The following is a 21539-nucleotide window of genomic DNA, read 5'->3' as shown; positions in this document are numbered from 1 at the left end:
GCGGGAAGGGCTGCCCTCCGCGGCGCGACGCGGCGGCCCCGGGGCTGATGCTCGGCCCCTCGCAGCGGGACGCAGCCGCCGCGCCGGGCCGGGCGTGAGGGCCGCTCCGCGCCGCCTCCCGCCCCGTCTCCCCGCCCCAGCCCGAAAGCCGATGCCGCCGCTGGACGAGCACCTGCCCGGGCCGCGGGCGTAGCGGTGGGCGCTGCCAGCGCTGCTCCCGAGGAGGCGGGCGCCCGCCGCCCACCGGCCGCGGATCAGGAGACCGAGGGCCGGCCCCGAGCAGCTGCCGCCGCTTCCCGCCCCATCAGGCGAGGGGCAGGAGACCCACCCCGAGCGCGGTGCCGCGCCGCGCCCCGCCCGCCCCAGCCGGCAGGCGAAGCGGACCGCCGCCGCCGCACCATGAAGATCAAGGATGCCAAGAAGCCGTGTAAGGCCGCGGGCCGCCGCCGCGCGGGGCGGGGGGAGAGGCGGCGGGCATAACCGGCGCGGGGTCGGCGGGTTGTTCTGGTCTGTGAGTCGAAGCTGCCTGCCGAGACTCTCCTCGCTCCTGTGCCTCCCTTCTAAGTGAGGTTTCGGGTGATCGTACAGACCTGTGTTTGCGTTGGAAGGGCCTCTCTCTGAATAGAAAGTGATATAATCGGTTTTGGGGGGTGGGTGCTGTTTTTAATGAAGATGGCACTTAATCAGTGTGCTAAACACCTGCGCAGGCGGCTGCAGGGGCTACAGTTTCGGTTTTTAAGGGCTAATCAACTTTTTTAGAGAGAATATTTGTTAATATTTGGGTGCAAGCCTTTCATTAAAATACGCTGAATGCTCCCTTTTAATAAGCACAGCTGTAATAATATTTCTTACTATTTATTATTTTGGAGTACCATATTTGTTTTGGAGGGCAGAGACATGGTTCAGACTCAGGTGAACGCAAACAAAATGTCTAATACTACCGGTACTTTTTTGTAGGAAGAGAGAATTGGGTTGAGTAAAGTTAGTCTACATACAAGCAGTGTTTTCCCGGAGTAACAGATACACAGCTGTGCAAGTCACAGCTGTCACACTTACACAGGTGTAGTACCTTAGCTGAAAGGGATGCAGGTGTTACTCCATTGAGTTAGGCTATTTTTTTTCTTTGTCATCATACTTAAAGACTTATTTTCAGAGTGAGTTAACGGCATGGAAAAGATGGCTAGGCCTAAAGAGCTAGGCCTACTGTTATTCTCAGTCATATGACATGCCTAATGAAGAGCATACAACTAAGAGAGCATATTGAAAGTGTGTATTTTAAATACATTGTTTGAGCAGGCCGACAAGAAGAAGATCACCATACGTGTTTAACACAGGAAGTATTAGGGTAGGTCTAGAAGTAGCTGTAAATATGGAATTGAGTTTGGCTGTGAAAATACTTCATGTCTTGTGGTGTGTTAAGGAAACCCTAAACATGCATCTTGTAGCACACAATTAGCCATCACCTCTTATTAGTGCCGGTGTGTGGAAGTTGCTGAATTGACTGTAATCGTGTTTATGAAGAGTACAGTTCAGACAGCACTTTTCTCCTTGGTATATATATTTATTTCACTGGTATATATATTCCCTGGTGTATATTTTTTATTTTCTTGATATCAGGACTCTGAAGCAGTAATTGGCTGTAAGATATTGTGGTGGTTTGGTAACTTAAAAGGGTGGGAGTATGGCTGCTTCTACTCCAGAAACCTGCTAATTTCAGGAGTGTCTCTGCTGGGCCTCAAAGACTTGTTTTCTGTAGTGGTGGATTTAAACCTCATGTTTAAATAACAATGCCAAGTGTTATCAAGAAGTTTTAACTCCTTAAATATGCTAAATTTGCAGTTGCACTCTTCCAGTTCTTGAACCTGAACTTTGATGTTGGTTTTATGATGGGAATCAGAAACAATTGGAACTGCATGAGTAGTGGAGGGGAGGAATACAGTGTCAAACTACATTGTTTATTTCATCTTGACTCTCTAACGTATTTTGAAGCTGGTGTTTTTTTTAAAGATAATAGCACTTAGTTTCGTAGGCAATGAACTTTAGACTCATTCTGCAGATCTCTGCTCCTGGTTAGTCACACTGACTGAAGTGGGACAGCAGCTGAAGGTTTGAAGAGGAGCAGATGCACAAAGGCACTGACGATGGAAAAGTCCATTGATGTTCAGGGGCTTTAGTGCCCAAATACTGCTATTGATTTCGCTTATATGCTCAAATTGACCTGAAAGCTGAGTTGGGCTCACAATACCAGTTTTAGATTGTCTAGTTACAAACTATTTGGCTAAGACAGTTGTAGAAACTTCTTGGGTGAAGTGAGTATTTAACGATCTGTGCTGGAGCCAAATTTGATGCAGGGGAAAAATGGTTAATCATTATTTGAGGTCATTAGTCTGTTGTAAAAGCCTGCAAAGTGGAATTGAAAAGATTGCTTTAGCCTACCTGTGCTCTTATTTGTGATGTTTAGCATCATGAAAGAAAGCGTGATTGCACTGACTAAGTGCCATGTCTGTCATAAGGAGGTGAGGGTGAAATGGAGGCGCCTAACAAGTTCAGAATTTCTGATGTGGATACACTGCCTAGACATGCTTGTGCGGTCTTCCCTTTCAAATCTTCACCTGGCTAGTGCTGTTGCTACTTTGTTGTTACAAAAACTGTGAGAAATGCAGCTGAGTTTATGGAACGTGGCTTCTGGGATTGGCTGTCTTGAAAGAGGCTAGTAAAGGGCTGTTTAAATTTCTTTTGCAGGTGATGGGAGCTGATACACATTTTAGAGGAGGATAACAAATTCAAATTAGGAAAACCTTGTACTAAGTGGTTAGTGTAGCAGTGGAAGCTGGAGAGGTTGTGGAGTCTCTGTCCTTGGAGGATTCTGGAAAAACTTCAGAGGTCTTTAAGTCTTGGCTGGACAAAGTCATAGTTGACCTCATCTAGTGTTGGCAATTTTCCTGCTACTGTGACTGAAATGTTGGACTAGATGACCTCCAGAGGACCCTTCCAACCCCGCAGTTGCGTGATAGCTCTCCTGAGGAAGTGCCTATGGGGAAGAATGGCTGGCAATTGTAAGAGAAACTTCCAAAGGTTATTTGGGGATGGAGATAATAAATGTGAGAGCAAAGAGTCTTGCAGAACCGCTGCTGTGCGAGATCTGTTTAAAGGGAAGAGAGGAGCCGCTCATTTGCAGAGAGCTCTTCATGTTGGCAGGGGAAGGCGAGCACCGGAGAGGAGGAAAGTGCCAGCATGCTCTGCTCTTCAGGGGAGGTGGAGTCCTTCACCTTGTCTCTGGAGGGTCACGGACCGCTGAAGGGAAGGCAAAGGCTTCTAGTATTTAGTACGCAGTGTATGTTACTTTTTACAGTTTGTTTCTTTTAATTGTTTATTAAAAATAGCTTGAGAACAAATGCCTGCGTTTCCCTGGAGGCAAATGGATACACATTAATGTATGAAAGTACATAGTAGAGATTTACAAAATGCTGTAGCAATATAAAGAAAAGATGAAAATCTTAAGTTTATTTTCTCTAATGTGTTTCTATAGACACATGTAGTCATTGTGGACACGGTGATCTCATGCAGGATTTGTGCAGTAAAATTGATGAAAAAATCCATTTAGGCTGTTGGAGAATTGCTTTTAAATTTATTTTTCTGTTCGTAGAACTTGCTGTTTAGTCTTGTGGTATCCTAACATTTTCTTATTAGTCCTTGAAAGCTGATTATTAGCCCATAGCAGATGCTACAGGCTCTCATTTCACTGCAGTTGAAAAATATATTTCTAATAATGGGTTAATACTACCAGGCACAGTTTATACTGTGTTTGCATCTGTAAGTGTTAGATTATGTCTTTGCATGCTGTATCTCACTATAATAAACACACCTATCCCCAAAGAGCTGCTGAAATGTCAACAAAATTAACAGAATGAGCAAGAAGGGAGAAGATGAAAGCAGTGATATTTTGTTTTAGCTTTATGTGGTATCCACTTGTAGGTGTGATAAACCTAGTGAAGAGCAGTTACAGTAATTGCCGATGACCACCTGTCCTCCCACTGGTAAACGTGGCCTTTCTGTAGCGCAATTAGAGATGGCTGAGTGGGAAGTGTGGTGAGTTCAGAGTTTGATGGAGAAGTTTTCCCATGAGGTAAATGGGAGGATGTGACTGTGCATGTCAGATACATTGAAATTGGGTGTTAATTCTGTCCAGCCCAAATCTATTTTGAGCTGGACTTGGGATATTTGAATCAAAAACCTGTTAGAAAACGCGTGAAGCAGAGAAACTCCGGTGTCTGAGGGGCTAAGGACACTTGTTGTGCAGTTTTGCTCCGCAGAGACTCATAGACACACATCCGTGTAACGTGGGTACAGCAGAGGCACTTTGCTGCCTAGCCATCAGGTTAATCCCGCTTGATTTAGCAGTTCAACAACCTTTGTGTTTTCTCTTCTTAACTTGTCCCGTCGGATGTGTTAGCTACCTTAGACTGCTAGTTGATTTAAGTGTTAGTTTACCATTAATTTTTACTCTGCTGTATGCAGATGTTTTAGGAAGTGTAAGAATGTATGCATGTACATAGAGGAAAATGCATTTGGAGAAACTGCAAGATACATTTAGCTTCAGTTTCTGTGTTTATAAACACTAACTGTGTAATAGTTCAGTATAACTTTTATATAGTTGTCAGTAATCAGCTAAGAATGGGATCAAGGTTAGTTTTGTAATCAAAGGCTACATACTGAGCTGAATTAGAAGATAAGTTTTGTGCATCAGAACTGATAATGCTGCATACTTTCATAAAGAACTGTTGCAGTGCTAGCAGAGGTAAACGTAAGTTTTCATGTGATTTCATGATCATTTTCCTTTCTTGTATTTTAAGCCAATATAGAATCACAAACTGCTTTGGCAGTTGTTCCCCAAGCCGCGTTGCAACAGTCTTACGTCTTAATAATACATAAGCTTTCTTACAAAGATGACACAAAATCCGATAGCCTGTTCTCTGCTGTCACTGACAGCTGCGAAATTACATTTTTTTTTTTATGGTGCAAAGCTCCCTGCTTGAATGAGGAAGTAGATACTCTTCTTCGAAGGTTAGTTCTTGTTAATTTAATGCAGGGTTGACCCAGGCTGTTATTTTATCTTACAGTGAGAAGGAAGTATTTTAAAGGTGTCTGTGTTTCAAATGTGTCATTATGTTCATAGGGAAGAGTTTACCAGTAATCTGTTTCACAGTCTTTAAAAGCTAAATACAAATAGAGCATTAACCTGAAGAATCTTACGCTTGACTGAATAAGGGGGAAGTAGTTAAGTCTTTGAGTATGTACTTCCTGCAGCTTTGGATCCAAAACGGGTATAGAAAGTCAAAATACTAGTATGTGGTCTGGGTGGAGAATGTCGAAGGTCCTCTGCTCTGCTGGAGCAGAACCCATAGAAAAGGAAAACACTTCAACCTTTTGTGCTTTTACTGGCATGAGAAAGACTTTTTACTGTAATTATTTCCTTCTGGCATATAAAGACCTTATATGATAAGATATAAGTAACCTTAAGATTGCTGCCAGAAACTATGTATGCCAAGAACTTGAAAAGTGCAAATGCAAGAGAATGGGGCCTCCCTGTGTAGTTCTAAAGAATAATTTAAAACACAACCAACACCCATCAGCATGGGTTTTCTTACTAGGCAGAACTGCTACATCATTACTTGACCACAGCACCTTGTGACAGCACTCTTCCCATGCGGGAAGTGCTTTTCCACATTGCAGGAAGCAGTTCTAGGGACTCTTCTTAAATATATATTTTTTTTTTAAAAACTCTGAGCAGGTTGCCCCTCAAAGCTGTCTCACGGCATGTACGGAACAATCTGTTGCTTTATAGCAAAGGTTCCTGGTTGCTGTGTCTACGTAGGGACCACAGTGGCTCCTGGCAGAGCTGGGAGTGAAAGAAACTCTGGATTTGGAATTAAGGAGGTTGGATATTGTGATACCACATTAAACCATATAGGGTTTGACTTCCCAGTTTGTGTTCTACTTTGCATATTTGTCTCTTCTCAGGTAGTAAATGTACATGTTTTATGTATTCTTAAATAGAGCCTGGCTTGACTTCCTAAAAGCAGAATGCCTGATTTTGAAGCAGTTTTACGTAGTCTATCCAAGGCAGTTGGGCTTGTTGAGTAAAAAGCTTGATTCCTGTTTTTCTTTTTTTGAATTCCATCTGAACTCTGCAGAGGGGAGCTGAACTTTGAAAAGACAGAGCACTGGATTTGTTCTGTGAATAGTAGTTGCATTCTTAGCAAGAAATACTTCCGAGCTGTGCATCACTTTTTGTAGACTTTTCCTAGGAATAAGAACAGTTATAAAGAGGAAGAACTGAGAAAAATCTTTTAATGACCAAATCCCCATAGAACTGCAGAAAAAGCCCAGTTTTAATGCAGGTGCATTGACTCTCCTTATGAATTGAAGCTGTAGAATGATGGTTACAGTTGCAGAAGTCCTCAAACCTGGTATCTGCAGAGCTATAAGCTTGGAATGAAGGTTATGCAATTGATACTGGTCTCATCCAAGCATGTTTCTTTAACTATGACTGCTGTAAGGATCAAGCTGATGTCTGGGGATATTTTATTTTTTTCAAAAGATTGTGCTGCTGTCATTCTGCTCCTAAATCTCTCACTTAAAGAAGCATGACCCACAGATATGAGTATAAAAATACTTTTTATAGAATCATTTAATATATTCTCAGCCCAAGGTACACACCATGCTATTTTTGTCTTGTTCCAGGATAGCTTTCAAATACGAGACTGCCTCAATTAAATTTTTCATGGATTTGAGAGACTATACCAGCTACAGATGCTGGTGTATGTGCTGCAGATACCATATGTAAGAATGAAAACTCCTGTGCTTCGAACATGCCTCACAGTAGCAAGATCACCCTAAGCAGAGTTCTCATATATGTGGAGTAAAGTAATGCACAGATTCCTTGTATGTATGGCATGACTTAAAGTAGATGTGTCATCTTCAGCCGTTGCCACGACTAGCCTGGCTGCCCTCTGGAGGGCAAGTCTTGTAGGAAACTCGAGCGTGTTCTCCATAATATGTTTTCTGAGTAGTCCTCCATCCTGAATCTCTCTGTGGCCTTATTTTAACCTTGCAAATGAAATCACTTTTTCAGTAATTGGAAGAGGAACTGGTGTTTTCACATGGGTTCCTGTTTTCTCCATTCCCCCTGCATCCAGATAGGATGGATCCTGAGCATCCACCCAAAGCAAACTGATTTGAAGGCTGCAGCAATAGGAGGAGAGTTCACAAGGTTTCCATGTTGTGTCCATGTACAATTATGTTCTAACTCTGTAGAATCAGTGTATTTCTAATATTTAAAGGTAGCTCAAGCATGGATAAATCTTGTATCCTTGCAGTCCCAAAATTGCAGCTACAGTTCAACTGATCGTGCGCTTGCCATATATACATATATGTATCCCCTTCTGTGTTTAGAAAATAAAATGGCTTTAATTTTCCTGGCTAGACCTGTATATAAATCAATCAAGAGTGGCTTATGTACACAAGAATCCTTGTGTAATGTCTTCTGGGTTGCTGCTGTAAGGAGTAGGTTAACAGTACGTGGGCCCAGTTGCTTGTCAGAACTCCTCCGCCTTGCAAATGAAACTTGAGCAATGTGCTTACCAGCCAAATCTTGACAAATTTTCAATAGAAAAATGTGAAACTTCTTGGAGTTTGTCACAGGGGTGAAAACTGACCTATTTCTTCAGTCTCAAAATCCTTGAATTGCTGTTAAGATCACTCAGTTAACCCGGAAAACTGATACTGTACGGCATGATCCCCTTTTTCAGCATTAAGTATGTTCTTGTTTGAATTATGGAATGAACTTCCTTACAGTTCAACTGTTCTTGTTTTTTACTTGGTGTACAAGATTCATAAACCTTAAGATTTTTAGGGATGTGACTAATGCTATATTTGCAAAAGCCTTTTGGATCATTTAACATGGGATGTCGTGGATCTTCTGACAAACAGGCATGACTGGCACCAAATCTTCCTTAAGCTCATCACTTGAACTTTCAGCTGTTTCCCCCTGTTCCTTGTTGTGGAAGACTAGGTCCTAGTTATTCTTCCTGCTCAGTGGGCCTACTGAATCCCAAGTATTTTAGGTATACTTGGCTTGCTGTGTCCTAGTTAAATTCTGAATGGGTTGGATTGACTCCTACAGACACTTTCTGGTCTGCTGGGTGAATCAAATTCCCTTCTTTGGTTTTGGTCTTGTGACATTGTTTACAAGAAGAGACTGAAACTTAGTGAGATCACTTAATAAATCGTCAGTTAATTGTGGTCAAACAGTAAGATGACAAATTTTCTTATGTCCAGAGTCAAAGTGACTTCTTCAGTTATGCAGTTGTAAAGTCAAATCATATGTGACTTTATACTTAGTCTTATGCTTACATCTCAGCTTTATAGTACAGATATCAGGTTTATAGAACTTCTTTATTCCCACTTGGAGCTAGATTTTATTCATGGAATTTATCCTTGTATTTGAATTTTCTTTTTCAAGATGAGTAAGGTTACAGACTCAGTCTTTTTTGTTAATATCTGACAATGTTCTCTGGACATCTGTTCCTGAAAGTCGAGGCAACTTTTAAGTTTTTCTTCTTTTTAACTTTTGCACTCATGTTATAAGTGAACTGGCACTCTGCCAGCCTTGACTAAATACATTAAAATATTTTGGTAGGCCGTTCTTCTCAGGGGTAGATCCCACTGGTAATATAAATCCAACATAATCACATCTTACTCATGATGAACATGTTAACATCTTTTCAGTTTTGTTCCTGCGTTTCATGCTTCTATAATATATGAATTGCATCTGAAGAAGTAAATTGGAACTCCACAGAATATTAAAAAAAAAAAAAAACAAAACAACAAACCACCAAAAAAAACCCCAAACCAAACAACCCAGCAAGGTATAGTGTCAATTAGGAAATAAAAATACGAGCTTCCCAGCTGGATGTTAAGGATCTTTCTTAAACTTTCTTAAATTAAGTTTAACACTGTTCCTGGGCGATGACAGTGGGGAAACTCTGAGATGAAGATGTTGTCTTTGCTGTAGGGTTGCTGAGTATCTGTTTCACCACACATGGTTAGAAGATTTACTGATACAGGCATATTCAAATCATGGTCCTAGATGACATAAACCATAGAATTGCTGTTAGGAATTGCAGTCATCTGACAAAAGTGACAAAGACAAAATACTTGTGGTTTAGTGTTGTTGGTTTGTGATACAGAAATTCCCTCTTCCTATCCAAGATACAAAAAAAAAGAAAAATGGAATCTAGATTCAGTAATACTAATTTTCTGTCTTGCATGTACTTCTTAATAGTACTTTTTGTTAGCCCTTTGTAACTTCAAGGAACATGTGAACAGCTCTCTTCAGCTCCATAAATTGGGCATCTTAACTGTGTCAATTTTTAAAATACATGGAAATAAAGTAATGCTTCCCTCTCAAACGAAACATGTTATGTGAGCAAAAGATAACTGTTAGAGAAGGAATACCTGTCCTGGCGCTGTTGTCAGCTATAATGCGTAACCTGCTTTCTCACGAGTGTGCATTGCAGTCTTTGTGCTAAACTATGTCAAAACTATAATTTTAGGAGTGAAGGCTATTTTAATCCTTTGTTCTCAAAAAAAAAGTGGTTGAATTTTGTTTGAGTTGGTATGAAAGATATGGTATGGTTTGGGGAGTTTTTAGTGTTTAGGGCTTTCTGGCACGTGTGACAGCATTTAAATGTGTAAATACAATTGCTCATTTTTCCATTTTTACCTGCAGCCAGAGGGATATTTAAGATCATGTAATGGAACTGAGTACTAATTCTTTGTTCCAGTGAGGATTTTTGTTAATGCCTGTCTTGTTGAAAAGTTTAGCATTGGTTTCGTCTTAAGTTAGATGTATTGTGTTTGCTCTTTAACAAATCTGATCGATCAATTCTTGTCTCTTCACAGCTTTTCCATGGTTTGGCATGGACATTGGGGGAACTTTGGTCAAACTTGCGTATTTTGAACCTATTGATATCACTGCAGAGGAGGAGCAGGAGGAAGTTGAAAGCTTGAAGAGCATCCGCAAATATCTGACTTCTAATGTAGCCTATGGATCCACTGGCATTCGAGATGTCCACCTTGAGCTGAAAGACTTAACGATTTTTGCTCGAAGAGGAAACTTGCACTTTATTCGATTCCCAACTCATGATTTGCCTACTTTTATTCAAATGGGAAGAAATAAAAACTTTTCAACACTACATACGGTGCTCTGTGCCACTGGCGGTGGTGCTTACAAGTTTGAAGAAGACTTTCGCACAGTAGGTAGCCTGTCTTTCCTCATACTGAAGCTGATGCTAAAAGCATTGCTGATGATGAGTTAAAATAAGCAGTGTTTTGAAAAAACGTGGAATGCTCAAAGATTATTAATTATTCATTTGTTTTTCAGTCTTAAGTATGATAATCTAGAAATACGCTTTCTGACATCATCATCATAAACATGAAGATCTAATGCTAACAGCTGATTAGGAACTTCCATTAAGGCAGTGAAATACAGGACACCTGTGTGGAAGTTAACCATTTTCTCATCTGTGTTTTCTCTGATGAGAAATGTGCTTAAACTGCTGAGGTGCTTGAGCCACTTCAGATTTTCTTTTGATGATAGGTTTTCATTGTTTGTGGGTGGGGATTATCCTCATTAATTTAGTCCAGTGCATTGTTTAGAGATCTGTGACAAAACAGGTATCTCAAAGACAATCTTTTTTTGACTGCCGAATGGTTTGCGATTTTCCTGAGGTGTTTTGATTCTTCCCTTGATGATCAAAATAGATCATTTTAGATGCAGTTTCTATCTGAAGATAATAGTTACTAACTGAGAATCTTACTGCAGTATGCAGTGTGCACATGGCCTAGTTTTGAAGTGGCTGCAGACCTCTGTTGCTTCTAAAGAGAAGATGACTTTCAATAGCACAAAATGCTTTGTTTCAAAAATCTGCTTGTATTTCCATTCCTGTGCCAGTCTTGCGTTGAGCTGGTACAACTGTTTGTGGGGTAGGGTCACAATGTGTACAGCAGAACTAATTCTTTATCTAAAACTCTGCGGAAATATTTTATGTTGGAACAGTTCCCTGATCTGCCTACCAGTGAAGCTTCACAGTTGTGCCATGGCAAGAAAAGCTGACGGGACCTGGGGGAAGAGGAGGGGACTGGCAGTGCTGTGATCTGGTACTGGTGTCAGTCAGCAGGGTGCAGTCTGGTCTGATTGCGCAACTTCGTAATGTAACTGCAGGCTGCTTTCTAAATGTGAGCTCACCTGATTAAGAGATAGACTTTATGGGTGTTTTTTCTTGGATTAGCTGCCTAATTAGACTCTTCTAACTGTTGGAACTCCCGGCTGCGGTAAGGGAGAAAGTGTGATTACTCTTTTTGCGTAAACCCAGAGTTAAATTGGATTAAGTATGGTGTGAAATTACACCCTTCCTGGAATCCACAGCACCCGTTAAATTGTCTTTCTGCTTTATGAGAGAACGGCAGCTTAAATGTCATGTGCAAAACTGAGGAAGAACTGTAGTGAGCCTGAAGTGCCGTAGAATTTCTGACCTGTGGTTTTCTTAATGATCCTTGGTGCGTTAATAAAGTTGCAAGGATAGTTAGTACGATGGCATTGAGGTTTTTATCTGCTGATATCTTAGAAATGACTGTTTGACTTCTAAGGTGGGGGTGGAACCCACAAACCTTGACAAGATGCACAGATGTGTGAGCTTCATCAAGGTGACACTCAATGGGGCTTCTAGGGTATTTGGTGACCTTTTTTTGGTTTGATGAAAAATGTTGTTAACTTTTCAATGGAATAATGTCTGAGTATCTCAAAAGTTATCTTTGGGCTTACCAAAGCAGATATTTGTACTTCCTGTCTGTTCTCGATTCAAGTCTGAGGTCTAGATTTATAGTCAGAGTAATTTGTTAATTGATGTATTCAGAATTTACCTCTGAATTTTTTGTTGGCTTTATAGTGGAATTGAAGTTTCTGAATTAGTCACCTGAGATAGCTTCTTAAAGTTAGGCAGTACAAACATATTCATAAATTTGTAGCATGTTTAAGCAATGTTAGAACGTGTTGACACTGTCTTTTTATCTTTTTTCCACACAGATTGGAAACCTTCAGCTGCACAAACTGGACGAGCTTGACTGCCTTGTCAAAGGCTTATTGTATATAGACTCTGTCAGCTTCAATGGCCAGGCAGAGTGCTATTATTTTGAAAATGCCTCAGATCCTGACAGATGCCAAAAGATGCCTTTTAACCTGGATGATCCATACCCACTGCTGGTTGTTAACATTGGTTCAGGAGTCAGTATTTTATCAGTCCATTCCAAGGACAACTATAAAAGAGTAACTGGAACAAGGTAACTTAAAAACCTACATTGGGGTTGTTACTCTATGGAAAAATAAGCATTCTGTTTTCAAAGTGTTTCTCTTGCTCCGTAAGAATAAATATGTCCACACAGGTTTTACAGTAAATGATCAAGGATCAGAGTCAGTGGTATGATGTGTGTATTTAGAGAGTTTGTCTCTGATTAAGTCTTCCAGCTTACGTTTTGAGAGTTTATAACTATTTGTTAGCTCTTACTCTATGGTTAGCTTCTTGTAAGTGACTTATAAATGCTAAATTGGTTGAGAGCTGTTTGTGTAGTGAACCTTGAGTAAGAAAGCAGACAGCTTGGTATCTAAGTTGGAGGGCTTTATTTGTTTATTTTGTTAGTCTGACATAAGACTTTTGACATGAGGAAATACTACTTAAAAGCAACTAGTTTTCTTTCTTCTTAGTCTAGGTGGAGGGACCTTTCTTGGTTTATGCAGTTTGTTGACGGGCTGTGAAAGTTTTGAAGAAGCTCTGGAAATGGCATCCAAAGGCGACAGCACACACGCCGACAAGCTGGTTCGAGATATTTATGGAGGAGACTATGAAAGATTTGGCTTGCCAGGATGGGCTGTTGCATCCAGGTAAGCAAGACATCTTTTTGTTGGTTCCTTTGCTGGTTTGGGAGCCTTCAAAAACAAGGCTTAAACTATTAATACAGAGAAAACTGCTTTTTGCAAACTTTTATTGTAGTCAAGTTATGTTTTTGTCCTAAAAGTATATGTACTCAGTTTTCCTGAAGATTTAAAGTCACACACAACTGCAGGTGCCTGCTAGCTAGGTATTGAAGAAACCTGTATGTCATATACAGCTTTTCATGAGTCGGAGAGAATGAGAGTTGATCACAGGAGTGGCAAGAACAAAGTGCAGAGGAAAAACAAAGCCAATTACTTTTTGACTTCCTAGAACCTTTTAGTAGGGCCGTTGTCAAGAGAGAAAGTGAATGGAAGATGGCATTTGTGTTGCTCTTACAGTAGTATCTCTTCGTTTATTTTTTCTTTAAGACTCTGCTTTTTTCATACATGGTTCTCAGTACAGGCACCTGGCATAATCTTTTAACTACTTTTCTCACTTACAAAGGCTGTTGAACACTTTGCACCATGAGAACGTATGTATTTTACTGCCAGTGACGGAGGATTTTTGTCATAGCTGCAAGTTTTATTTCCATTGGGGAAGATTATTGGTGATGTTACAGCTTCTCTACCCTTAAGAAATGTAAGAAGGATAAACTTTGGGAGTGAAACTAATATGTACATAAGAGAGTTCATTAAATCTTTGCTCTTATTCAGTAGTGAGAGGTCTTCATTAATGGTAACTTAATTCTTCTTCCTCTCCAGCCAGCTGAGGCCAAGCCTCTTGAGAGAGCGTATGCTGAGAGGCTTTAATATGTGCAAACTTTACACTTCTGATCAATACATCTTAACTCTGTATATGGGTACTTTTTGTTCTCGTTTACTTTTTAAAACCCTTAGGATCTTTAATGACTATTTGACTTTTAGAATAATTGGGATTCTGGCTCTCCGAACTGACTTAGATATGGCACAGAGTCCTTAGTGGTAAAATATCATGCATAGCTGTGGATTCTTGTCTTGTTTTTTCTTTTTTTATAATTAGTAAAAAAAATTATCTACCGTGTATAGTAATGGAAATGCCCTTCTAATCTAGAACTCTTCATTTAGACAACCTAAATTGCAGTCTGTCAGCTGGTTATTTTCTGTTTCAGAGGATTGTGTTCCATCATAAAACCATTCAACTCAGATCTGGTTTAATTCTACTTTGAGAATAGAGGATTGGATAGATACTGTGAGCGAGGAAGCAAGCATGAGGTGTTGGAGGATTCACCAGTCAGACTTAGGCATTGACTTAATTTACAGTGACTAGATTTGCAGAGTAGTCTTGCCTAAGAATAAGACTACTTCTTGTTGTAGATGCTTCTTCACAGAAGTCAACAATCTGAACAAATATGTGTTGTTGGGGGTCATTACTGTAACAAGATTGACTGTTTCCTGTGAAGGAATAAATACGCATGTTGTAGTGTCAGTTGTCAAATTGCTATATTTAATACAGACTTAAAAAGGGAGCTCCTTAAGAACAAACGTAAGACTTGGGTTCTGCTATAGCATAAAAATTACATTCTGAAGTAACTTCAAATGCACATGAATCACTTTGTACTTAACGGATTTTTTCTTGTTCTAGTTTTGGGAATATGATCTACAAAGAGAAGAGAGAGTCTGTTAGTAAAGAAGATCTTGCAAGAGCCATATTGGTCACTATCACCAATAACATTGGGTCTATTGCCCGGATGTGTGCAGTAAATGAGGTAAAAACGTCTGACAAGGAAATGATCTATCTAGGTCTATGATTTGGTTTCAGATTAAATGACTGCTAAAATGATGTATCTCAAATGACATTCTCAAATGAAATGAAAAAATTCACGTAGTATTGAAGAACTAGGAATGGGTTCAGAATATTTTGACTGTCTTTGGAGAAGTGGGACGAGGATATCTTTGTCAATGGGGAGGGGTAACCTGATGAGGAGGGCTTTAAACTAGTTTTGTTAGGAAATGGAGCCCAAAGCCTGCAGAATAGTGAAGGGGCAGGGGAGCACAGGATGTTGGATGTTGTGATGAAAGGACGTGAAGTCCCCTTGCGGAAACAGGATGATTGGGGGCCCAACTTAAGTCTCTGTACATGAACACATGCAGCATGAGATACAAGAGGACCTGTAAGTCCTGGTTCTCAGGAGGGACTATCCTGACCTGTGTTGGAAGGGTGACATGGCAGATCACAAGCAATCCGTACCTCCCAGTGTGCTGAGGACAATTTTCTGACACAAGTGCTAGGCAGGCTGACTAGGCAAGCATGGTGCTGGGCCTGCTGTTCTTGGGTGAGGAACTGGTCAGGGATTTTAGTGACAGCCTTGAAACAATAGAGCTCAAGATGCTGAGGAAAGTGAAGGAAAGTAGCAGAATGGAGACTCTAGATGGACTTGAACAGAACAGGATTCTGGTTTGGGGGGGGGTGGGGGGAGGATTTAGGAAGCAGGGTCTTGTGGGGTGTTGTCCCAATGGCATAAGGAGCTCAGAATAGCTCATTGATCTTCCAGGATAGCATCCTCACAGCAAAAGCAAAAGAGGGGATACAGACTGGCTAGGGAGTACCACTGCGGAAGAGAGGAGGGTGCTGGCAGACAAGTTGAACTGAACACGAATAAACAGTGTACATGTGCAGTGGTGAAGGCTGTCCTCGTACTGAGATGCATTAGCGAGGACATAGCCAGCAGGTCAGAGGAGGTGATACTTTGGGCATGACCTCTTTCCCCCTCCTCCCTAACCACCACCATCACCAAAACAGAAGCACTGGCAAACTAGAACAAGTCTAACAGACAGGTTACCAAGACAGGGCCCTGCCCTGGGGCACCTCATGTATGAGCAGACGCTGAGGGATCCAGGTTAAGCCTGAAGAAGCAGCTGAAGCCTGGAATGGTTGTCACTATCTGGACAGGGTTACAGGTAAGACACTGCCAGGTACAGCCCTGCACAGCAGAAGGATGGGAAGCAATGGATGCAACTTGTAGCAAAGGGAATTCTGATTGGTATAAGGGAAAAAAGATGCTCACAATGAGAGTGGTTAAGCCCTGAAACATGGACTCGGAGAGAGACTGTGGACTCTGCGACCTTGGAGACTTTCAAAACATGAGACTTGAGCAACTTCAGTATTGAAGTTGCTGAAAGACCTGCTTTGAGCAGTGCATAGGATCTGATGGCCTCCAGCAGTTTCTTCAAGCTGAAATTATTCTCTGATTAAAGCTCGAGGAAAGCCTTGCTTCTAGTTAAGCATTATTTTTAGTTTTTACCAACTCTTGAGACTTCAAATTGTTTTGACACCTGTCGTCTTACTGGTTGATACGGAGACAGTTTCCTGCCATCTTCTATTTCTCAAAGCTCTGCTAAACAGAACGAGTATGCATTCAGTTTCAATGTGATTAGCATGGACAGTCAAGAACCTATGGAAGAATACTGAACTTAGGCATAGAAGATATGGGTGTCTGAGCACCAGGGTTCTCCTCATTCATTATCAACAAACTTCGGATAAAGTGAGGTTTAGTAACAGCTTTCTTAGAGAAGACTGAGGGTAACTGTATTTAGAGATCTACTTAAGATCTATGGACAACAACCTTGTTAGCTGCAGTAACCCTCCTTTTGTTTAGGAGCCAGACTAATACATTTTTCTGGTTTTAATACTGCAAGTTCTCCCTCAGTTTCCTTCTCTGTCTTTCTCTCTTGTCTGCTTTGGAGACGAAAGTTAATTTTGTGGGTATTAAGTTAATTTTGGCTTTTGCTTTATGGCGAAGCTTGATAACAAAAGCGTTAAAAAGAGGGTGAAGTTGAAAGTACATACTAATAGTCTGAGGCAAATGTATGCAATTTATATTTAAGGGTGGGGGTAAACAAGTACAAATCAGAACTCGTAAACTGCACAAATTAGCTTGATTCCCAGTTTTTTGGGTCTAATTCCAACTATGTCACGGTACTACAAATCCTAAGAAATAGTTAATAGGGATACACAAACTAATATCTTGAACTGATGTATAAAGATAAAATGCATGTAATTATTTCTGCTTCCTGCTATAGAGCAGAATTATGTTTGGGTGCCTTCACAGTGTGTTTACTTTGTCTTCACTGTGAAACTAATCAAGATGGTGAAAAACAGTTGCATGTTAGTCATTTGACTACAGGTTGAATTGTCATACTAGTGTTTGTAATGACTTGGATACGAGTATTCATCTAACATAATTAAGCGCTTATTTAAGCACTATGTTAAGCACTAACACGATTAAATTTTCTTTGGTTCTTGCTCTCATATCATTAAACCAGTGTTTAATGTTGCTTCTGCTTAATGTTGGATTTATTTCACTGAATGGGGGAAATTAAACGATTTTCACTTTTTTATATTTGACATGATTAAAATTCATAGCTCACTTGCAGTATTTAAGACTTAGTCTAGAGTTATGCTGAGGTGTATTGAGGTCTGAAGATGAAAGGAACATCTGTTATGTCTTACTGTCTTCGGCTTCTTTACAGTGCTGCCTTGTTGCATATGGATCAAGCAGCATTGTACAGGGCTATGAAGGCATTGAGTCTTCTCTGCCAAATACAAGTATTTTTCATTTAATTTCACTTTTAGCTGGGCTGTTTCTTTGAATTAATTACTGAAAACACTCACTTAATTTGAAACACAAATGCTACTTTTCTGTAAATTAAGTCCTTTAATTCTTGAGGGTTGCACGTTTTTTCCTTTTCCCCAAGTATGCTGTGTTTTAAATTTTGAAACCATGTTTTAATTGTGGGTTGTTCGGTTGGGTTTTTTCCTTGCTCGAGACAGTCTGTTCTTTCATAGCTTAATTTTTCAAAGCTGTGTTAAACAGTGAAAAGTCTTAATCCTTTGCTGTTTTTCTCTTCTTTTTAGAAAATAAACAGAGTTGTGTTTGTTGGCAATTTTTTACGTGTGAATACTTTGTCAATGAAGCTTCTTGCGTATGCACTGGATTACTGGTCAAAAGGCCAGCTGAAGGCCTTGTTCCTAGAACATGAGGTACGCTGTGGTTCGTTTATCTGTATGTGTTGTTTTACCGTAAATCAAAAATGCATGTATTGAGTAGCTCTCATAGGCGTGATATCTTGAGACACAAGTAGTCAGTAAACACTGAAAATACAAGGAGGTTTGTCATACTGTATTGGTTCTCTGGGGGCACCTCTCTCTGCCAGGGAATACTTCAGTCACTTTGGGGTATCTCAGTTCACGCTATAGATCTTTGGAGAGGGACAAGAAAATGTTAAGCTCTGCGCTAAGGTTCAACAGTCTTTCCTTGGTTTTGGGTGGAAACAATAGTAAGTATTGTATTTCAAAAGATTACAGAGAGATCTAAAGTGTGGGACTTTGAAATATTTACGTTGTTCTCAAGTGAGCTTGAGCAACATCCTGAAAGTCGAGACTGCTTTTAACAAGGACTGCTTTCATACCACCACAGATACACCTTAAAGTTGTTGTAGTGATTTTATGCTCTGAGGCTAACCTGGTTTTGGGCAGTTTCTGCAATCTAGATCAGCGTGTAATGCTGGGAGAGTTGACCTGTTTTGGTTAAAATGTGGGCAACTGGTATTAATTACAGGTGCAGCAGCTGGGAGACTTGTAGCTTCTTGGTAGTGGGCTGGCAAGTTTTGTCCTCAGTTTGTTGGTCTGCAAATATTACAGCGTTACATCTATTTCCCTTGATTCTCACAACTTTTTTCCTTTATTGCTTATCCTGAGACTGACAGTAGTCTGTCTTGGCGCTAGTGTCTGCAGTAATAGCAGAATGGTTCCTTGTTAGTTCTAGCCATTCAGATTTTTCTTGGATATATTTTAAATTCTTGCATTTGGTCAAGTGTAGATTCCAAACACTTCTATTTTTCATAGTTATAGGGAGGGGGAATATCTCACTTCCCCAGAGGGGAAGAGTAATCCAACAGGAGAATGTAGTTCTCTGTATGCAGATAAGTATACAGTCCAAAAAATAGTGTTGAAACTTGGACGTAATTCTTTAAAAATGTGAGGTGCAGTTAGCTTAAGAAATTTTTGACTTGTACCTTAGGAATAGTATTGCTATGGATATTAAAGATCCTTTGGCAATCAAAATATGCAGCTCCTCCAGGAAAAACAAACCAAACCTGATTTCCGTGCTTTACAAGTCACTGATACATGTCTTAGAAGTCCTGCAGTGTATGGGGAGGCTTGGGGTGAAATCTCCTAAAGTTAAGCTGGATAAGAAGGATAAAACATTTGTTTTGCAAAGCTTTAAAAATTATTATGAAATATTAAAAGTGTATGGTGTTCTTTCTGTAGCATTGATCTGCCAGATGCTTTGTTGTCATTGAAATGTGATTAATGCAGAGTTTAATACCCTACTTAAACCTGAAATATTTTTTGTTTGTTTTGAGCAGGGATACTTTGGAGCTGTTGGTGCGCTTCTTGGCCTGCCAAATTTCAGTTGAGATACCAGATGTCACTACACTGAACTGTTTTTCACCTGAATGATGCTTGTTTATGGCAATGGGAACTAAATCTGGGGAGGGGAGAAGAAAATAGTAGATTTTCTGTACCTGTTTTTAAGAAGTGATTAGCTACTGAATATTGCCATTGTAAGGAAGGGGTTTTCACTCTGTTGGGGAATGAAAAGTGAACTGTTTGGGGATATTGTTTATGTTCTTTGGTACATGTAGCCAGTATTGAACTTCTAATATGCAATACATCCTCTGAAAACAAGCAGGAGAAAGAATGCCAAACCTTTAAGTGCTCAGTGTGAAAATACTGCAAGTTTCCTCCTGAGGCTTTAGGCCCATCAGTTTTGTATATAACTGATGAATTAAAAATTATTTTCATTAGTTATACTGTATTACGAGCACGATTTCCCATGTGTACTTACAGAAAACAACTTTAAAAAAAGTAAGATACTATCTACAAGATGAGGAAACTGTAGACAATTGCTTCCCACAGTTAAGAATAGTACTTATTTTACTTTTATGTGTAATGGAAATAATGTTAATGCTTTGATTTTCAGTAGGAAGAATAGAAACACAAAAAATCAGCCAAAGCAGCAGATTAAGCAGTTGATATTTTGAAGGGTTTGTGAAGATGTTCGCTTGCTTTCTTCATTTATTTGAAGATACAGCTGGTATTTTGGCAAGATCCCCTCTGTCTTGGGTTGGATTTGGAAAAGAATTTAATGATTAATGAAGGCAGGTTTTTGGGGTTGGGCTTTTTTTTTTTTTGAGGACATGACTTCCAAAATGCCTTCTGGGTTTTTTTGGTCTCTCTTATAAATTCTGACATCATGCATCATTATTTGTAAAGGTACCACAAAGCCTGAGAGAATTGAAGAAATCCTTGTAAAACAGAGTAAATACGAGACCTGATAATTCTGATGCTTTGGCTCATTTCTGTGGAGGTTTTGAAAATTTCTGCCCCATCCTACTAATTTGAAAATGTGACTTCTACTTAATTTTATCAGAATTGATCAGAATCTAATTAGATGTTGAAAAGGAAAGGTTGTTAGCTTGCTTTTGGATTTGGAAGCTTGTTTTTGGAAGCTGAGGACAGTGTCAGAGTTTGTATTGCAGCACCAAATGGACCAATATTTAGTGCACTTGCAATATGGAACATTCATCAAATTGTGGCCTTGGGATAAAATCTGTACTCTGGAACTGATCTTTGGGGTTTTCTGTATACTTTTAAAATTTACAGTTGTGAGTATTGTAATAAGTTTAGTCCTGAAGCCAGGGCATGAGATCTTAAACTTGTAAGAACATTATAGAGTCATTAGCTATATGATTCTTTGTGGACTAAAGAGCTACCCAATTTTATGATACCATTTTAATGTTAAATATTTCTTAAAAGTGCATGAGGAGCAACCAGATTAGAACACACTCGTATCTTGGGTTTTAAGGTATTTTTAAAACTGATTGCTCGAGTATTTCACAGCATGGCTGTGCTGTATTCACAGACACATCCACCTAGTGTGTTAGAAACCTCTATGTGCTATTTTCAGTCTTCTCTTCCATTTCTTAAAATTCAAAGTCCCATACTAACATCATACGGGGTTTTTTAAATTATCTGTGGTCCTTTAAGAGTAGTGTAACTTAGAGTAGCCAATTCATTAAGCCCAATGCCAATTGCAAATGCAGTTCCATTTATTGTTGCTTTTCCTGGTACTCATACTACGTTTCCATCATGCTTGCTTTGATGCTTCATTTTAGACATAAAAAACCAAACTAAAATGACACAGTTCAACTGATCTAATGCTAAATCAGAGCACTTCAGAAAATAAGCTAATATGGTTTTTATAGAATGTCTTTATAAATGCTGTATACTGTTCCTTTTAAGTTACGATTGACTATAGAAAGTAATCTTCATTTGGTTACAAAACTTTGTAAAAACTTAATTTTCTGAATGTTTTGACAGCCTCCTGAAAATTTTGCAAACCGACTGTGTATTTTTCTTGTGAAGTGTGGTACTTTAAGACGTGTACTACAGCTTGATTAGAAACAGTTCCTTTGGACCATATTTATTGCTACTTCACTTCTC

General features: G+C 39.8%; 1 protein-coding gene across 3 annotated transcripts; it reads left to right on the top strand.

The window, feature by feature from the left end:
• The first annotated feature begins 399 nt into the window (after positions 1–399).
• On the top strand, positions 400–19650 carry PANK3 (pantothenate kinase 3). 3 transcript variants are annotated; one of them, XM_059825268.1, is made up of 7 exons: positions 400–427; positions 9967–10319; positions 12149–12402; positions 12824–13000; positions 14613–14736; positions 17886–18011; positions 19400–19650. In XM_059825268.1, the coding sequence occupies exons 1-7, from the start codon at positions 400–402 to the stop codon at positions 19448–19450; spliced, it is 1113 nt and encodes a 370-aa protein (XP_059681251.1). In that variant the 3' UTR covers positions 19451–19650. The 3 variants fall into 3 exon arrangements, with proteins under 3 accessions (XP_059681251.1, XP_009811295.1, XP_059681252.1); XM_009812993.2 differs by lacking the exon at positions 400–427 and adding an exon at positions 3087–3114; XM_059825269.1 differs by lacking the exons at positions 400–427; positions 12824–13000 and adding an exon at positions 3087–3114.
• Positions 19651–21539: the final 1889 nt, after the last annotated feature.

Source organism: Gavia stellata, chromosome 16 (assembly GCF_030936135.1).
Source record: "Gavia stellata isolate bGavSte3 chromosome 16, bGavSte3.hap2, whole genome shotgun sequence".
NCBI lineage: Eukaryota > Metazoa > Chordata > Aves > Gaviiformes > Gaviidae > Gavia > Gavia stellata.
This window is presented reverse-complemented; position numbering and strand designations above follow the sequence as displayed.

Coding starts and splice junctions, on each gene's coding strand:
- PANK3 (XM_059825268.1), top strand. CDS start 400: ATGAAGATCAAGGATGCCAAGAAGCCGT. Junction 12,403..12,823: donor AAAAGAGTAACTGGAACAAG/GTAACTTAAAAA, acceptor CTTTCTTCTTAG/TCTAGGTGGAGGGACCTTTC. Junction 14,737..17,885: donor GGATGTGTGCAGTAAATGAG/GTAAAAACGTCT, acceptor TCTTCTTTTTAG/AAAATAAACAGAGTTGTGTT.